This window comes from Asparagus officinalis, chromosome 1 (assembly GCF_001876935.1).
Source record: "Asparagus officinalis chromosome 1, Aspof.V1, whole genome shotgun sequence".
Classification (NCBI taxonomy): Eukaryota; Viridiplantae; Streptophyta; class Magnoliopsida; order Asparagales; family Asparagaceae; genus Asparagus; species Asparagus officinalis.
This window is the reverse complement of record NC_033794.1, coordinates 95,268,106-95,283,389: the sequence shown is the minus strand read 5'-3', so window position 1 is coordinate 95,283,389 and position 15,284 is coordinate 95,268,106. Positions and strand designations below refer to the sequence as shown.

At 35.8% G+C, this 15,284-nt stretch overlaps 1 protein-coding gene across 1 annotated transcript in view; it reads left to right on the top strand.

Annotated features, from left to right (window-relative positions):
* Nucleotides 1-14,065, top strand: part of LOC109837635 (serine/threonine-protein kinase EDR1-like) — a 63,137-nt gene extending 49,072 nt beyond the window's left edge. Inside the window, 4 exon segments of the mRNA XM_020405960.1 lie at nucleotides 634-702; nucleotides 1,377-1,426; nucleotides 1,524-1,700; nucleotides 13,307-14,065. Of these exon segments, the coding sequence (XP_020261549.1) occupies nucleotides 634-702; nucleotides 1,377-1,426; nucleotides 1,524-1,700; nucleotides 13,307-13,433 (423 nt within the window). The 3' untranslated portion in view covers nucleotides 13,434-14,065.

The window sequence follows — 15,284 nt, the reverse complement described above, 5'->3', positions numbered from 1 at the left end:
TTGGTGTTGTGGAATTTAAAAAAGTTCATTATCTCGCTTTCAAGTTCAGGGTGTTGTCCGTAACATTCCCCCAAAGTTCAGCGGTTTTTTGTGAAATTAACCCTAACTTTCAAACAGTAAATGAAGGAAAAATGCAGTTGATATAGTACAATACAAGTAAAAGATGATTAAATGTGTGACGTACAAAACAGTAGCTCAAGACCAATGGAATTTTAATGCAAATTAACCATGAGTAAATGTCAATTGTAGGGAACAATTCAAGATACAATTAGGGGAAAATTGCACAGCAGTCAGTGTTTTCTAACGGTGGTATATGTTTGAAATAAAGTGCACTGGCACTGAGAAAGCGCGAGCACATGTCTAAGCGGTTGGGCCTTTGGTCCAAAGTTAAATATAAATATGCTACTATCTAATTTGGTATTTTTCTTTCAGCTGTTTGTGCCATGTTAACTCGTATTTATTGTACATCAAACAACAAACACATAACAAACAGGTTTTGTGGATTCTATTGACTTCATTCGCTTTCCAATAGTATCTATATATATAATGATATTATTTCGTCTGATGATTATAGAAGGGATATTTTCTTCCATAACAATAGAGCTAACTGGAATATATCTGAGCATGCCATAGGTTTGTGACTTTGGCTTATCAAGATTGAAGCACCACACCTTCTTGTCTTCAAAATCAACAGCTGGAACAGTAAGTCACTAGAGCTCTTAGTAATAATTATGTCAAATTCTTTAGAAGCTTTTTTCCATGATACCTACCTATGGTACTTTTGGGTGTCATGTTTTGCTTTTCCTGAGGTTTCCTTCTTATCGTTAATTATATACTTCAATTACTACTATGGATTTGCAAAATCTGCATTTCAATTTTGTTTTCTTTTGGGCGAGAATTATGGTAGATGAATATTATAGAAGCGATACTATTTTCTGGAAATATACAACTCAATCTAGTAATGTCTGCTCATTGATGTTTCCAAATTTACATACATCATCTATGTTTCTATATCTTGATTTAGACATCTGGAAAGGCCCTTATTGCATAATATCTTGATTTTCCTTCAAATGTATTCGGATACATGGTACATATCATGTATTCATTTTCCTCGCTGTTAATGTCACGGCATCCATAAACTTGAAGTCTGTTGTTTTATAATTTGGCTTTTGAGTTTCAGTATAGTTCTCAACAATCTTTTTGTATGTCCAAATATGATTTAACTGTTTCTTTGCTAAGACTCAAGTGAAGTATTTGATCACTCTACGTCTAACTTGCATGCTATATGCTTTCAAGACATTACGGTTACTATTGTGGTTCCTAGTTTCTTTTCATGCCAAAGTAGTGATTTGATTATTTTTGCTTTTGGGTTGCAGCCAGAATGGATGGCACCGGAAGTCTTACGAAATGAGCCTTCCAATGAGAAGTGAGTTTATTGTCCTACCATTGTTTCTGTCCTTGAGAAAGTTCGTTCCCATGAAGTTGGTTACATTGCTAACTTGAAAGGTGTCTATCATCTTCAGGTGTGATATATATAGCTTTGGTGTCATACTATGGGAGCTAGCTACCATGCGCATGCCATGGAGCGGTATGAACCCAATGCAAGTTGTTGGAGCTGTTGGGTTCCAGAATAGACGCCTTGACATACCGAAAGAGGTTGATCCGATGGTTGCACAAATAATAACTGATTGTTGGAATAGGTAAGCTTGCATTTCCAAACATTTCACATGGGCATTTGTTCTGACTACACAGATCTTAAAGCAACTTATTTAATAGTGCCAACAAACTTCATACTTAGAAGTTTGTATCTAGCACAATTTCACGGTCTAAGGAGGACATAACGTACAAATTTGTCTATATATATATCCTTAATCTTAGATCTTTGGTAATTTAGGTGACTTGTAATTGTAGTGCGGAACTTTTAAATTTCTTGGTATACATTGTTAGCCCACAAGGCCAACAACTCATTTATTTAAACTTTTAGGTAACATTGTGTCATGATACGAGCATCATATTTAAAGATGTTCTCGCTTAAAACATTATAAAATTCGGTCTAGAATAAATTATTTAACTCATTTATAGTAAAACATGCTTATGCGGGATACTCATCATGTTTTCGCTGGAGCCACATGACCTGAAGGCCTTCTTAAAGGGAAGTGTTGGTGTCAAGTTTTGCTTGTTTAGTGTCTGTCTAACAGTTGTCATTTGTTGAAGTAAAAGGAAAATTTGAGGATTATCCTCGACTCCTATTTCAAACCTTTTACTTCTGCCACTAAACTTCATATCATTTAATATTGTTCATTCAACAGCTATACTCAACAAAATGAGCATATAAAATACTTAATTTGGTTAACTTTATTCAAATTTTGTATGGGATTGCACATAATGGTTTGGTTGTTGTCTCCATATCATTGCATTCTTTCACGTGTTGCTGTGGAATAAAACTTTTGGAAGCACATATGAGTGTCCTCCTAATTTTCCTTCAAATTCTAATCAGTGCATTTGATAGGATCAGAAGCTTATGACTATTGGTGTAAATATGTCTTAATTCATTTGACTTAGTAGAGTTAAGATGCATTAAAGAGTTGCATTTAATTATGCATTTACTAAGTAAGTCAAAGGACAATCCTATATAAAGGGATCACTGCTTTTGCTGAAAGCATGAAAAAATAGAGAGAGAGAGAGAGAGAGAGACGATTAGCGAGTTGAGTCTATCACGCCCTGGTTCTAAAAACTGTATAAGTTGGAACGTGACTCAACCGACGATGCATCCTTATGGTCACATTCACGTCTCTAGATCATCTGGTACACAGATGTTTGACAAGAAACCATGCAACAGAGTATGTAACTAAGATACCAAAAAATATTAGGTTATAAATAAAGAGATCTTCAGAAATACGAAGTTCAACTACATCTATTCATAACGGAAAAGATTAAGAAATACATTATAGTCTGAAAAGGGCAACATGTGGCTCAAAAAAAGTCTAAAATAAATAAACTACTTAAACAACTAAAGCTAAAGAAACGAATAAGATAGGACGGTGATCACTACAGCTGAGTCTGCTCCTTAAAATACTCTTGATCTTGCGAAGAAAGAGCAATCTCTAAATCTAAGGTGCGCAAACCCCAGGGGAGTCCCCAACAAGCATGTAAAATGAAAAAAATGTCCATGTGTAGGTGTATGTGACAAATATAAAAGAAAAGATGAAAACTAAATTAATGGTTTATAAAATTAAAGATACTAGCTATAGAGTATCAGGAAAAATACTACTACAAATCACACAAGCATATTATGTTTTATTGTAGGTTATTTGAATTAGAGGAGAATATTTTCCATGTCTATAAGTCGGTTTTCCCATAAACTGTCCCGGGAATACGGCTTCAAGTTAGATGTTGGCCCTTAATATGTGTGTGTGTATATATAACTCATAATATCAGGTATGTGCATAAACCACTTATGTACACTATATTCTCCGTTCAATTCCTCTTTATTAAACCTCGTATTTCTCATTTTATTAAACTGACTGTCCATGAAATAATATGCACTATTCACGTGATTGCTGTAGAACAACTTCTGCAAACTATGAACATAACCGTGGTCCAGAACATCTCAAATCAAGATGAGTGCATCTCTAGTTAATACTATAATAATAGCCAAGGGAAGCCTCACACCGAGATAATGATGTTGAGAGTTATAGCCATGCTATGATAGCGCGCTTATAAATCATACTTCTGATGGAAGTCATCTTCATACACAATCAATCCTATTAGATGTCGCTAGGTGATCAACTATATCAGAACACTCCACAGTCCACACAGTATTATACATAAAATTCATATTTTGAACTAACAAGCTCATTAAGTTACCAAACATGAGAACTGAAGAAAAGATTGCAACCAAGTCTCGGTTAGCTGTAGAACCCCATAAATGGGTTTGGACTCATGTTCAAAATTGATTCAAAACGCTCTGGTGCAAAAAGGGAGGTCACAAGATTTGAACCTATGACGTTTAGAAACCTACGTAATAGAGACAAACCTTCCAACCACTAGTGTAAAGGCTTATTTGTGAAAATTGTTTCTATAAATAATATATTCTTATTAGGGTAATCATCCAAAAATAATAATTAAAGATAAGTAAATTGATTATCAAAATATATTTGAAAACTTATACTTTCTGCCAGTGAAAAGATTATTTTGGCCGAAAATAAAAAAATAAAAATTAAAAAAGTATAGTTATCGTCAAGAAAAAGGAAATTTGAGTTTAATAAGAGAAATTTATTGAAAATAAGTTTAGTTAGAAACCCCCTAAAATCTTATTAAAAGATATTTTGCTTAGTTAGTAGCTAAAAATTTACAGTAGTAACTAAAGAAGTCATTTTCTTATTCACGTAATATTAGTATTTGGGAAAATATAATACTATGAAAGACGATAGATACATCTCTAGAAATGTTTAACATACACTAGGATTTCTAAGAAAAATACTAGTTTACCAGAAAGTACAAAATACTACACAGGCTAAAAGAATTTATAGGCTTACCCTTTAACGACATGCTTCCATATATCCAACTAAGCTTGCATAAGAAAATAGTTAGATTATAAAAATGTTTATTAAGTTAATGAAAATAAAGTAAATATATTATTCAAAACCTCTAGTATATTGAGAAAATTGAATGTAATGGAGGGTCTATTCATGTCTACAAAAGAAAGTATCTCATTGAGAACGCAAATTGTACACGGAGTACACAGATCAACTTCAAATATTAAGCATTTAAACTACATCTAAATATAAAATAGTAATAATTCGTTCAAGAAGAATAGGCATGAAACACTAACAATAATCCCATACTTTGCCCGTTAATTCATAAGGTAACAAGGAAATTAATGGCTATGTATGAATTTCAAAGTAGCAAATAGGTAACTATACATGCAAGTTTAAAGAGGATTTTGCTAATCTAATGTTAACGTAATAGTTTAAAGAGGAAAATGAAATATTACGCTTGTCTTAAATAGAAACTAGAACTCTGAAAATTAGAAGTCCCTATTTGTTCCTTCTCAAGCTTTCGATGTCATTCTCGCTCTTTTCGTTCTTTTTTCCCCTGTGGATTTTGGGTAAGGAACGGAAGGGGAGAGGGAACTTTTTAAATAAAGAATTTGGTTAATATATCCCTAAGAGTGAAGGATTTTTTATTCCTCCGGGTTAATATGATGCAGTTGTTATGGTAAAACACTGACTTTGAGTTTGTGAGAAGATAGTGGAACCACTAGCCATGGTTGTTAAGATAAGATGATTTGGTTTGGCCTTCTAATCTTAATAGATTGTAATAAGGTTCCGTGTTGCATTGTGATTTTGTGCTTTCGTGTTCTTCCGACATCTCGATCCCCTACATCCTATGGTTCAGTGTGTCGGGACCAGTATGACAGTAGATTCTGCATCCATTGTTGGATTATTTAATCGATATTCGGAACAATTGGTACCAAAGCTTATGTTGGAGATTCAAACTAATATGAAGTTAAAATTCAAGGTGAAGTTGGAGGCAAGAGAAAGTTCTCTTTATAATGGTGGAGAGTGAGGGCGCTCTTCGCACAAAGAGGGTTCCACAAAGCGTTGTTGGGAAGGAGAAAATGGTGAGTTCAGTCCCTGTAGTTTCATCGGCATCCTCGAGAGAAGGATCAACTTCAACATCCACCTCGAAGACACCTATGATGGAAGAAGAGTGGGAAGATTTAGATCTCCGAGTGGTGGGGACTATTGAGTTGTGCCTCATGGATGAGGTGCTTTGCAACGTGATCGACGAGAAGACGACGATCGGTCTACGGCTAACATTATAGTCTCTATATTTCGAAGAATCTCTCCAACAAGCTTTACCTCAATATGCAACTATTCATATTGCATATGAAGGAAGACACATTAATTCACGATCATTTTAGTGTCTTTAATAAGTGGGTTAGTGATCTATTGTGTTGATGAGGAGTTGAAAGAGGACGACGAAGCGCTTCTATTGTTGAATTCATTGTCACCTTCATACGAGCACTTGGTGACCACTATCATCAATGGGAAGGACGCCCTTGAGTTTGAGCATATCATAAGTATGTTGGTGTCAAATGAGATTCAAAAGAAACCTGTGAAGACGGAGGAGTCGAGGAAATGCTTGTTTATCTTCTAATGGGACGTAGAAGCAAAAATCAGAAGGAGAATGAAGATCGTTGAAGAGGAAAATCAAAGGGCAAGACAACGTTGTTTCACTTTAGCAAGGAGCCGGAGCATATTCTTACGGAGTATAATAAGTACACCAAGCACCTATGAAAGGAGACAACAAGAGTGGTGGTTTTCAAAGCTGAGTCATAGTCAAACTTGTTCATGGTGTGTTTAGCAGAAAGCCAATATGTAGTTGAGTGGATGCTGGATTTGGATTGTTCTTATCATAATCTTAGACAGAGTGGTTCGAGATATATGAGCCACTTGATGCAGGATCAGTTTTGATGGGGAGCAATACATCGTGCAAAACGGTTTGAGATGGGGGGGGGTGAAGATCAAAATACACGATGATGCTATTAGAAGTCACTAAGGTGGGTCATGTACCGGAGTTGACGAAGAATCTTGGCTCCTTTGATGCACTATGTTCTTTGTGGTGTCAGTATAGAGCTGAAAGTTGAGTTCTAAAGCTGACCAAGGAGGCGTCGGTGGTGATGAAAGGGCAAAAAGTGGAGAACTTGTACAAATTACCTAACAACACAATCAACGAAGGAGTTGCGATGGCTATTGAGATATGAGGTTGAATTTGGGGCTACCTAATGGGAGCAATCAACATGTTATGTTATGTAGGCATCCTAGTACCATCTATAATAATAGATTTGAAGATCACTGAGTAAGTGTGGAACGTGAAGAAGATTGATTACTCGAGGCTAGAAATCTTCAATTGCCTGGTGTATGCACTTGCAGATACGAGTAAGTGATCAAAATTTGATGCAAAATCCAAGAGGAGTGTGTTTGTTGGATTCTTGCATGGGGTGAAACGCTACAATTTGTAGGATCCGGTGAAAGTCTTTGTAAGGATGTGGTCTTTGATAAGAGTATCATGTGGTTAAAGCCTTAGATCTGAATATGACAGCCAAAGAATGAGGCGATGATGAGAAAGCTGAATTTGAGGTGCAGCTGACCACTTCAAATGAGAAGTGGAATGGGGAAATGTAAGTTGATGAGACAATGGAGTGCATCGGACCATCAAATGGAGTTAAACATGCAAGCGTTAGAGATACAAATACTAGAACGGAGATGCCTTATAGCACTGCACTTGATAAGGACCAAAGGGTGATTAAAGTACCGATGAGATATGGATTTGAAGAAGATTCAGTTGTTTGTTCTCTTGTAATAGGGGAAGGAGATCTGTCAAGTTTAAATAAGTTCTTGAACATGCAGAGAAGCGTGGGTGGATTATAGTCATGAAGGGATGAAGTCTTTTAAAGAAAATCAAACATGAGAGCTAATGTAACTACCAATAGGGAAGAAGTCTATAAGGTGTAAGTGGGTCTTTCTTAAGAAATAAGGTTCTAGTTCGCAAGAGAAAATGAGATATACGGCGAGACTTGTTGCAAAGGGGTATGCTCAAAGGGTGGGTGTAGGCTACAATGAGATATTCTCTCTAGATGTGAAGCATACATCTATCCAGTGCTTTTATCTATTGTGGTTATGGATAACTTGGATCTTGAGTAATTGGATGTCAAAACGACATTTCTTCATTGGCATATATAGGAGATCTACATGTAGTAACTAGAGAGCTTCGAGGAGCAAGGAAATAAGGATTATGTATGCAAGCTGAAAAGATCATTCTACGGATTGAAGCAATCGTCGAGGGAATGGAATAGGAGGTTCGATTCTTTCATGATGAATAACTTCACTTGAAGTGAGTATGATAGTTGTGTTTATTCAAATAAATTGCTTCACGGATCATGTATATATTTACTTCTTTATGTTGATGATATGAAGATCACTACTAAGAATGTGGATGCTATAAATAGACTCCAAGAGAGCTTCAGTAGAGAAGTTGGGATGAAAGATCTAGGTGGAGCTAGGAAAATCATAATCGTGGAGATCCATCGAGATAAAGAGAAGGGACTACTATGACTATCTCAAACCAAGTACATCCAGAAGGTGCTTGAGCGATTTAACATGAATTAGACGAAGCACGTGTCTACTATTGGCAAGAGTGTTATATTCAAGTACAGTTGGGTCACTCATGTACGCTGAGGTATGCACTAGACTAGATATTTCTCATGCAATGAGCTTGGTTAGTTGATACATGACAAATCTAGGAAAGCATTGGAAAGTGGTGAAATAGGTGATAAAGTACCGAAGAGGAACCATTAAGAGGTGTATTATGTCCTCTATGGATTGTATGCACTAACAATTGGAGAGGTTTGTAGATTCTGACTATGCGAGTAATTTGGACAAGAGGAGATCCACTATCGGATTTGTGTTCATGTATGGAGGAAACCCAGTTAGTTGAAAGTTCACACTTCAAAGCACAATGACATTTTCGACAACAGAGGCAGAGTATATAGTTGAAGCGGCAAAATAAGCACTATGGTTAATGGTGAGATCACTTGAACAGGAGCAAGATATGATGTCTATTCACTTGAAAGTACTATTCATTTGGCAAGAAATCAGATGTTCTATTCTAGAATCAAGCACATTATACAAGGTACCATAAAGTCAGAGATTGGATTAAAGAGGGGAAGATGAAGACAATGTTTTAAATATCGGTTATCGAAAATATATCGGATGACCAAAATTCACATCGATCCTAGTTATCGGGACATATCAAGGACATGTAGTAAAAATCGGAGTGTTACATCGAATAGTGAGCATATATAATATAATGTCTTAAAAAGTAATCTTAGCACATTAATGAAACATAAACATACTAATATGTAAATAACACATGTTTAGGATCACTTACTAATTGTTTTTATTTAGTGAAAGTGAAATAGAATAGGATAATATTGTTTTTGTTTAGTGTATGTGGGTCGAATATGAAAAAAGGGTTTTTTGTCTCCAAACGCGAACCAGTTCACTTAGAATGTAAACTGTAGAAAATCAGGTGATTAGCCCACAAAAAATCGACCGCTTTATTGGATTTACACTAGTATATCGGGAAAAATGGGCTCAAAACTATATGCGATATATTTTTACAGAAATCGTACCGGTCATAGCTTAAACACTATATATTGAGGATAAATTGATAAAATCGGCCTATATTTAGAACATTGGATGAAGATTAATGCAAAGAGAAATCCATTAGACTTCATGGAGAAAGTTGTTCCAACGGATAAGTTCGAGTTATGCTCACTGTTTTAAAAAACCTCCGTCTAGTCCGCTTAGACGTTCGCCTAGGTCTAGGCGGTACCTAGGCCGCCTAACTAGCGCCTAGCGTCTAGACGGTATTTAGGCTGCCCATCTAGATTTTATGAGCGTTTAGGGGAGCATTGTCTACTTACGTGGATTGAACCTGTAGGCATTGGTTGTGATTTTATGTGTTGTAGCCTACACGTCCTCCAAACTCTATTAACCTTAAAATATGAATACCTCCACTATCTCCTCCGACCTTCAGCAAAACCTCATTGATCACTACTTGAATGAAAAAAAAAATCCGTCTAGACATCAGTCCGGCATCTAAGCTTTCTATAACATTGACATTCACTATCAATTATTATAATTAAGAATAAAAAAGAAAACATCTTAGGGTCTAACATTGTTAATTATTATTTTGGTTATTTAGTATCTAAGTATGCATGATTTATTATGAAACTAAGATTGCTATCTTTTTTTAAAAATTTATATGAATTTAATACATATTTTTATCAATTATTATAATTAAATAATTTAAAAATAATCAAACGCCTGGACGCACGTCTAGGGGTCTAGGCGCTAGGCGCTCGCTCAAACGCCTAGTCTGCCTAACGTCTTTTGTAACATTGTCGAGCTCCCCCGATCTCTGTAACTACTAACAAGATAAAGAGTACTTTTTAAATATCTATTTAAGTTAGTTAACAACAGTAACTTAAACTTAAGAAGTGTAAGTTAACAGTAAACTTAAGTTTAAGTTTAAGTTTAAGCTAACAGTAAACTTAAGTTTAAGTTAATATTAAGTTTTTTGTTGATGGTAAACTTAAGTAAACAGTAAACTTAAGTTAACAATATTTTAGTTAACAGTAAACTTAAGTTTAAGTTTATTGTTAACTTAAACTTAACAATAACTTATAAGTTAACAGTAATTTGAGTTGAGAATGAGTTTTTCACTGTTGAGATGAACTTATAATTTGAGTTAAGAAGTATAAACATACAAAAAGCTATTGTAATTGATAAACCAAGCAATTTAGTTAATAGTGTTGGTATTTTAGTATTTATGCATCTTTGATTGAGTATATATATATTTATCTTCAAATATCACAATTAAAAAAATAAAAAAGAAAAAAAGGTCCAGAAACCGTTTAGGTGACCGCCTAGGCGACTAAGCGCTGGACGCCAAGTCCGATGCCTAGAAACGCCCAGCGTTTAATGTAACATTGGTTATGCTCGAATGCCATCAATGTCATCCACCATCGATGGTGATGGGGCATTCCATGGTGGAGCGCGGGGTATCCTATCTATATGATGCATCGAGGAGAGATGCACCAGAAAGTATACTCCATGGCAAGAATTGGAATTAAGCCATTGTGGAGTTTGTTGATATAAATGTGTTAATTCATGTGACTTGTAGAATTAAGATGCATTGAGAAATTGCATTTAGTTATGCATTTATTAAATACATCAAGGACAATCCTATGTAAAGGGCTTGTTGCTGATGAAAACATGAAGGGAGAGAGAGAGGGGTAGAGAGAGTGTGTGTTATTGTACTTGTCTATTTTTCATAGTGTCCAAGGACGAGAGAGAGAGAGAGTTATTGTACTTGTCTATTTTTTATAGTGATTATCTCTCTACCATCCAAGGACGTAGGCTAGAGTTTTGGGCCGAGGTACTGAACCTTATTGTACTTGTCTATTTTTCATAGTGATTATCTCTCTACCATCCAAGGACATAGGCTAGAGTTTTGGGCTGATGTACTGAACCTTATAAATATTGTTTTGTCTTCTTGCATTATGGTTTTGTGCTTTCGTGTTCTTCCGATGTCTTGAACTCCTAGATCTCGCGATTCCGTGTATTGGATCCAGTGTATGGCGGTAGATTCCTCATTCGTCGTTGGATTATTCAATTGATAATCACACAACACGAGCAAATTTCTTTATACTGTGAACATCTGCTTATCCCTGTTTTTCAAGGCAACTCTTTTTCACTGGTTTTACTAATAATCGAGCTGTAAGAGAATAACCAAATCATTAGGCTTATCCATCCTTTTGAGATCTTCCTAACAAATGTAAAAACTTCATCAACCATTACAATTTAGACTAAATTAATCTCGCAGCATGCTTTTCCAAAACTAATTTTTCTCTTCAAAACAGATGCAACACCTCTCCTTATTGAAGGGAACCATATAACATTACTAGGATGCTACGTTCTTAAAAAGTTTGTGTCAGACATGCAGAAACGCGTGGATACTTGTGCACAATTTGGCCCTGTCTCATGATAAAGAAAATAAAGGGAACCATATATTATTGCATTAGAAGTATTGAAGGGACTATAGATAATACCTTGAATGGATATGTAAGGCAAAAATATAACAAGAAGCATAAAAACCCCGTAATTTTAACCTCCACAGAGCCATCCAAATTCATGCCATCCTTTTTATTTAACTATGTTTTATCATGATAGATAGGCATATAGTATTCTCAAAGTACAGCTCCACATACACCCCTTGTATTTAATTATGTTGTATTTATGTCTGGTAGACATATATTTCGCATACCTTATTGTTTTAAAATTGCTGTGTTGGATTGTCTCCTATGTCCATGTAGAACATTCTTTTCCCCAAAAGTGAGATAACTCTTGTACCCTTCTCCCACCCTCAACACATACATCATATCATGGATGCATTTTTCTACTAGTGCTCCAGCAACAAACAAAGATATGCATACCATAGTTAGGTTATTGGCAAGATTCAACACATTCGAAAATGAGTTGTCTATCAATAAGTATCTAGTTGCAGCAATGTTACAAAGATACTAATTGATAAAAAAATATGATTTTTTTTCTTATTCACGAAGATTAAATTAAATGATTTGATTTTATCTGAAACAACCACGTTTAGTTTAAAGCTTTGAATAATAGTTGGTCATGACGCATGTTTGACTTTTTGCCAGCAAATATAAGGAGACGACAACAACCGCTTTAGAAGTTTTTCCTAGCAGTATGTAATATTCTTTTAGGTTCTGTTCAGATTTTGGATGAAAAATCCCCTGGATGCTCTTTCGGTTGATCATCCTTTGGATTGCACTTATTTCCTTTTTGTGGGAGCGCTTGAGATTGTGATCCAGAAAGTTTGTTTGAATGTCATACTTCATCTGAACTCATTAATTCTCTCAGAAATATAGTCTTGTAGCCAAGATAGTGGTTTGAGAATCAGAAAAAAAGGTCTCGACTTCCTTCTCTAATTTGAGAACTGAGACTATCTTTAGGATTGAGTCCTTAGGTTTTTAATCGAACATTGACAATCAGACAACCAGTTCCTTTGGGTTTGCCAAATCCGTGGAGAAAATTCCACAACAACTGACCCTTTTATACCAAATGTTTGGAGCCAGCTATGTGAATCATATTCTTTCGTTTGGTTCTATTTTGGGTTATCTCCTCAGTTAAATTAACTATTATCAAATGTTCTTAATTACTTTCGACTAAGTTTTTTTAGGTCTATACACCAGACGTTTTTGCCCCATTAACCATAATCTTACCACTTCCTGGTGAATTAAGAGGAATCCATTATACCTGACGAACCCATCTTAATCAATTCTCTTTTGTTTTTATCCTCAGTCGGAATCTTCTTCAAATGCACTCATTTCTTGTGCTATTTTTTAGCATATACCCACAAGACCATTGCAACATTCTCATTTTTGCTACATGCACTTTTTGCACGTTTCCTTGTTGTTTTTGTTGTTGTTATCTTTTTTTTTGGTTGGGGTGGGGGGGGGGGGGGGGGGGGTTTAAAATTCATAGGATTGGATTTATCCAAAAACTTCTGTATCGTGTCATTCAAATCATTCATTGAGGCAGGTTTCTAACAAGGCTATATTATTTCTGTATTATCTACTTATTGGAATAACTGATGAGAAGCTTCAAACATTCTGCTGACATTCTGATGGAGTTGGTTAATTGTGCAGTGAGCCCAGTCAGCGTCCATCCTTTTCTCAGCTTATGTCACCACTTAAGCAACTGCAGAGGCTAATTGTCGCAACCAGTTAAAGCCTCTGAACTGAAGAGGAAGCAGGAGACACTATGAACCATTAATTAACCCAAAATTAACAGTTTCTGTCAGGTGTGAAATCAGTGGGCACCAATACTTGTTGCAGGATCTATTTATTGACTCAAAAATGAAGTGTGAATTTGGATTCAGCATTTGTTCAAGTACAGATTGGACTTCTTGCCTGAAAAAGAAAAGGTTTGCACGTGTATCCTCTGAAGCTGTGCGAAGTGCAGCAGCAGAAGCAACTCCAAATCCTGTTAAAGCCTGGAAGTACTGTTGAGAGCACAACAAAGCATATAATTCAGTTGTTTTCGTTTCCAGATTTCGAAAGAGGTGGATCTTGGCAAGTCGGAAATGTACGTCGGGTAGGTTTTTGTGATTAATGTTGATGAGAAACAGAAGGTAAAGGAAAGGGGGGAAAGATAATGTTCAGGGTTGCACAAGTCGCATTCCCTTGTTTAAGCCTCCAATAAGGTGATTGTCGCTTGCCCAAACTGGCTATAAAATGTTCATAAACTGTCATAAAACACTGTCTCGCACACGCACATCTCTAATAATTACTGTAGCCTGAGATACTAATCCTGTTCTCATAAGCAACTGTAACTTAAGATATCTGAGGATTAACAGTATATCCAAAGTTTAAGAGTTGAATACTAGTTGCGGGGCATTTTTGAGATCTTTTGTTTGAGGGCAGTATAGCTGAGGCGGAAAATTATATTGCTGTGTTATGTTGCTCTGAATTCTTTTCATTTCCAGCTGAGTCCCTTACTCCATTCTTCAGTTACCTTGACTGGATTCCAAAGAATCATATGTATAAGAATTGGAAGAATGGTTACAGTGTATACAAGATTGATGATGACACCAAATGGTTACACGTCTAGACTGCAAGATTAGAACCATTGATCTTCTTATTTTGTTTATCATTCTATTTGTTGCTAGGAAGTCAGCTCCATTATTGGTTGGTTGAGAATCAGATCTTTCAAGCTCCTAGAATTTTTGGCTGGTTCGAATTGAATCACATATTATTTAGCTCAAGTTTTCTTCACTTTGGCTTTTACTTTCCAGTGGTCCTAACCTCCCTGTTTTTTTCTTTGTTTCAGCTCTGACATTGGACCCTGAATCCAATCTTTCAAGATTCAAAACATTTCTTTGCGTCACAAAGATTTCAGCGTTTAACAAACAAGTCTGTTAACTTAGTTTCTATGCTAATCCCTGCTAAGTTTCTCATTTTTGCCCTTTTTCTCATATACAAGCCTCTGGAGGTAGTAGCAGCTTCAGTGATTAAAAGTTGATGAGATGTGTAATAATTTGGCTGCCAGTACCTAATCACTTCCCAATGTATATTCCCATTCAAATGGGTCTTGTGCTTCTTTGTTTACTTGGTAAGATTTACCTCTAAGTGGCTGGAGAGACGAGTGAAGAGTTCTTTTTTTTTCCCCTCTCTTTATGAAAGTTTGCTCCCCTCCAAATTAGCGGACTTCCTTTACCTCTTGGTGGCTCGCTCATGTCCAAATGAACATCTACATTGAAGGGGTTACAGCCCTACCTTGTATTTGCAATTAGCTTTTGTGCAGTCAAGCTGGACCTTTTAGATCCCTTCTTGCAGCGTGCCAAGGTCCTGTTCGGATACGTAAGAGAAAAAGTTAGGAATTCAAACAATGAAATTCTTGGAGAGTGTTGGGGTTTGTTGGGGGTGGGGTATCATGCCATATCGAGAATTAGATAATTTTTTTTAATTTTTCAATTAAATTATTTATTTATTGCAATTCTAAAATGCAGTGGTACTGTATCTTTTAGTATACCATTCCAGACATTGTACTTATATGTATGCACGCACATATTTTTATCATTATCTTTCAGTGTCATGAAATATAATGAGAGGATTATCCCGGATT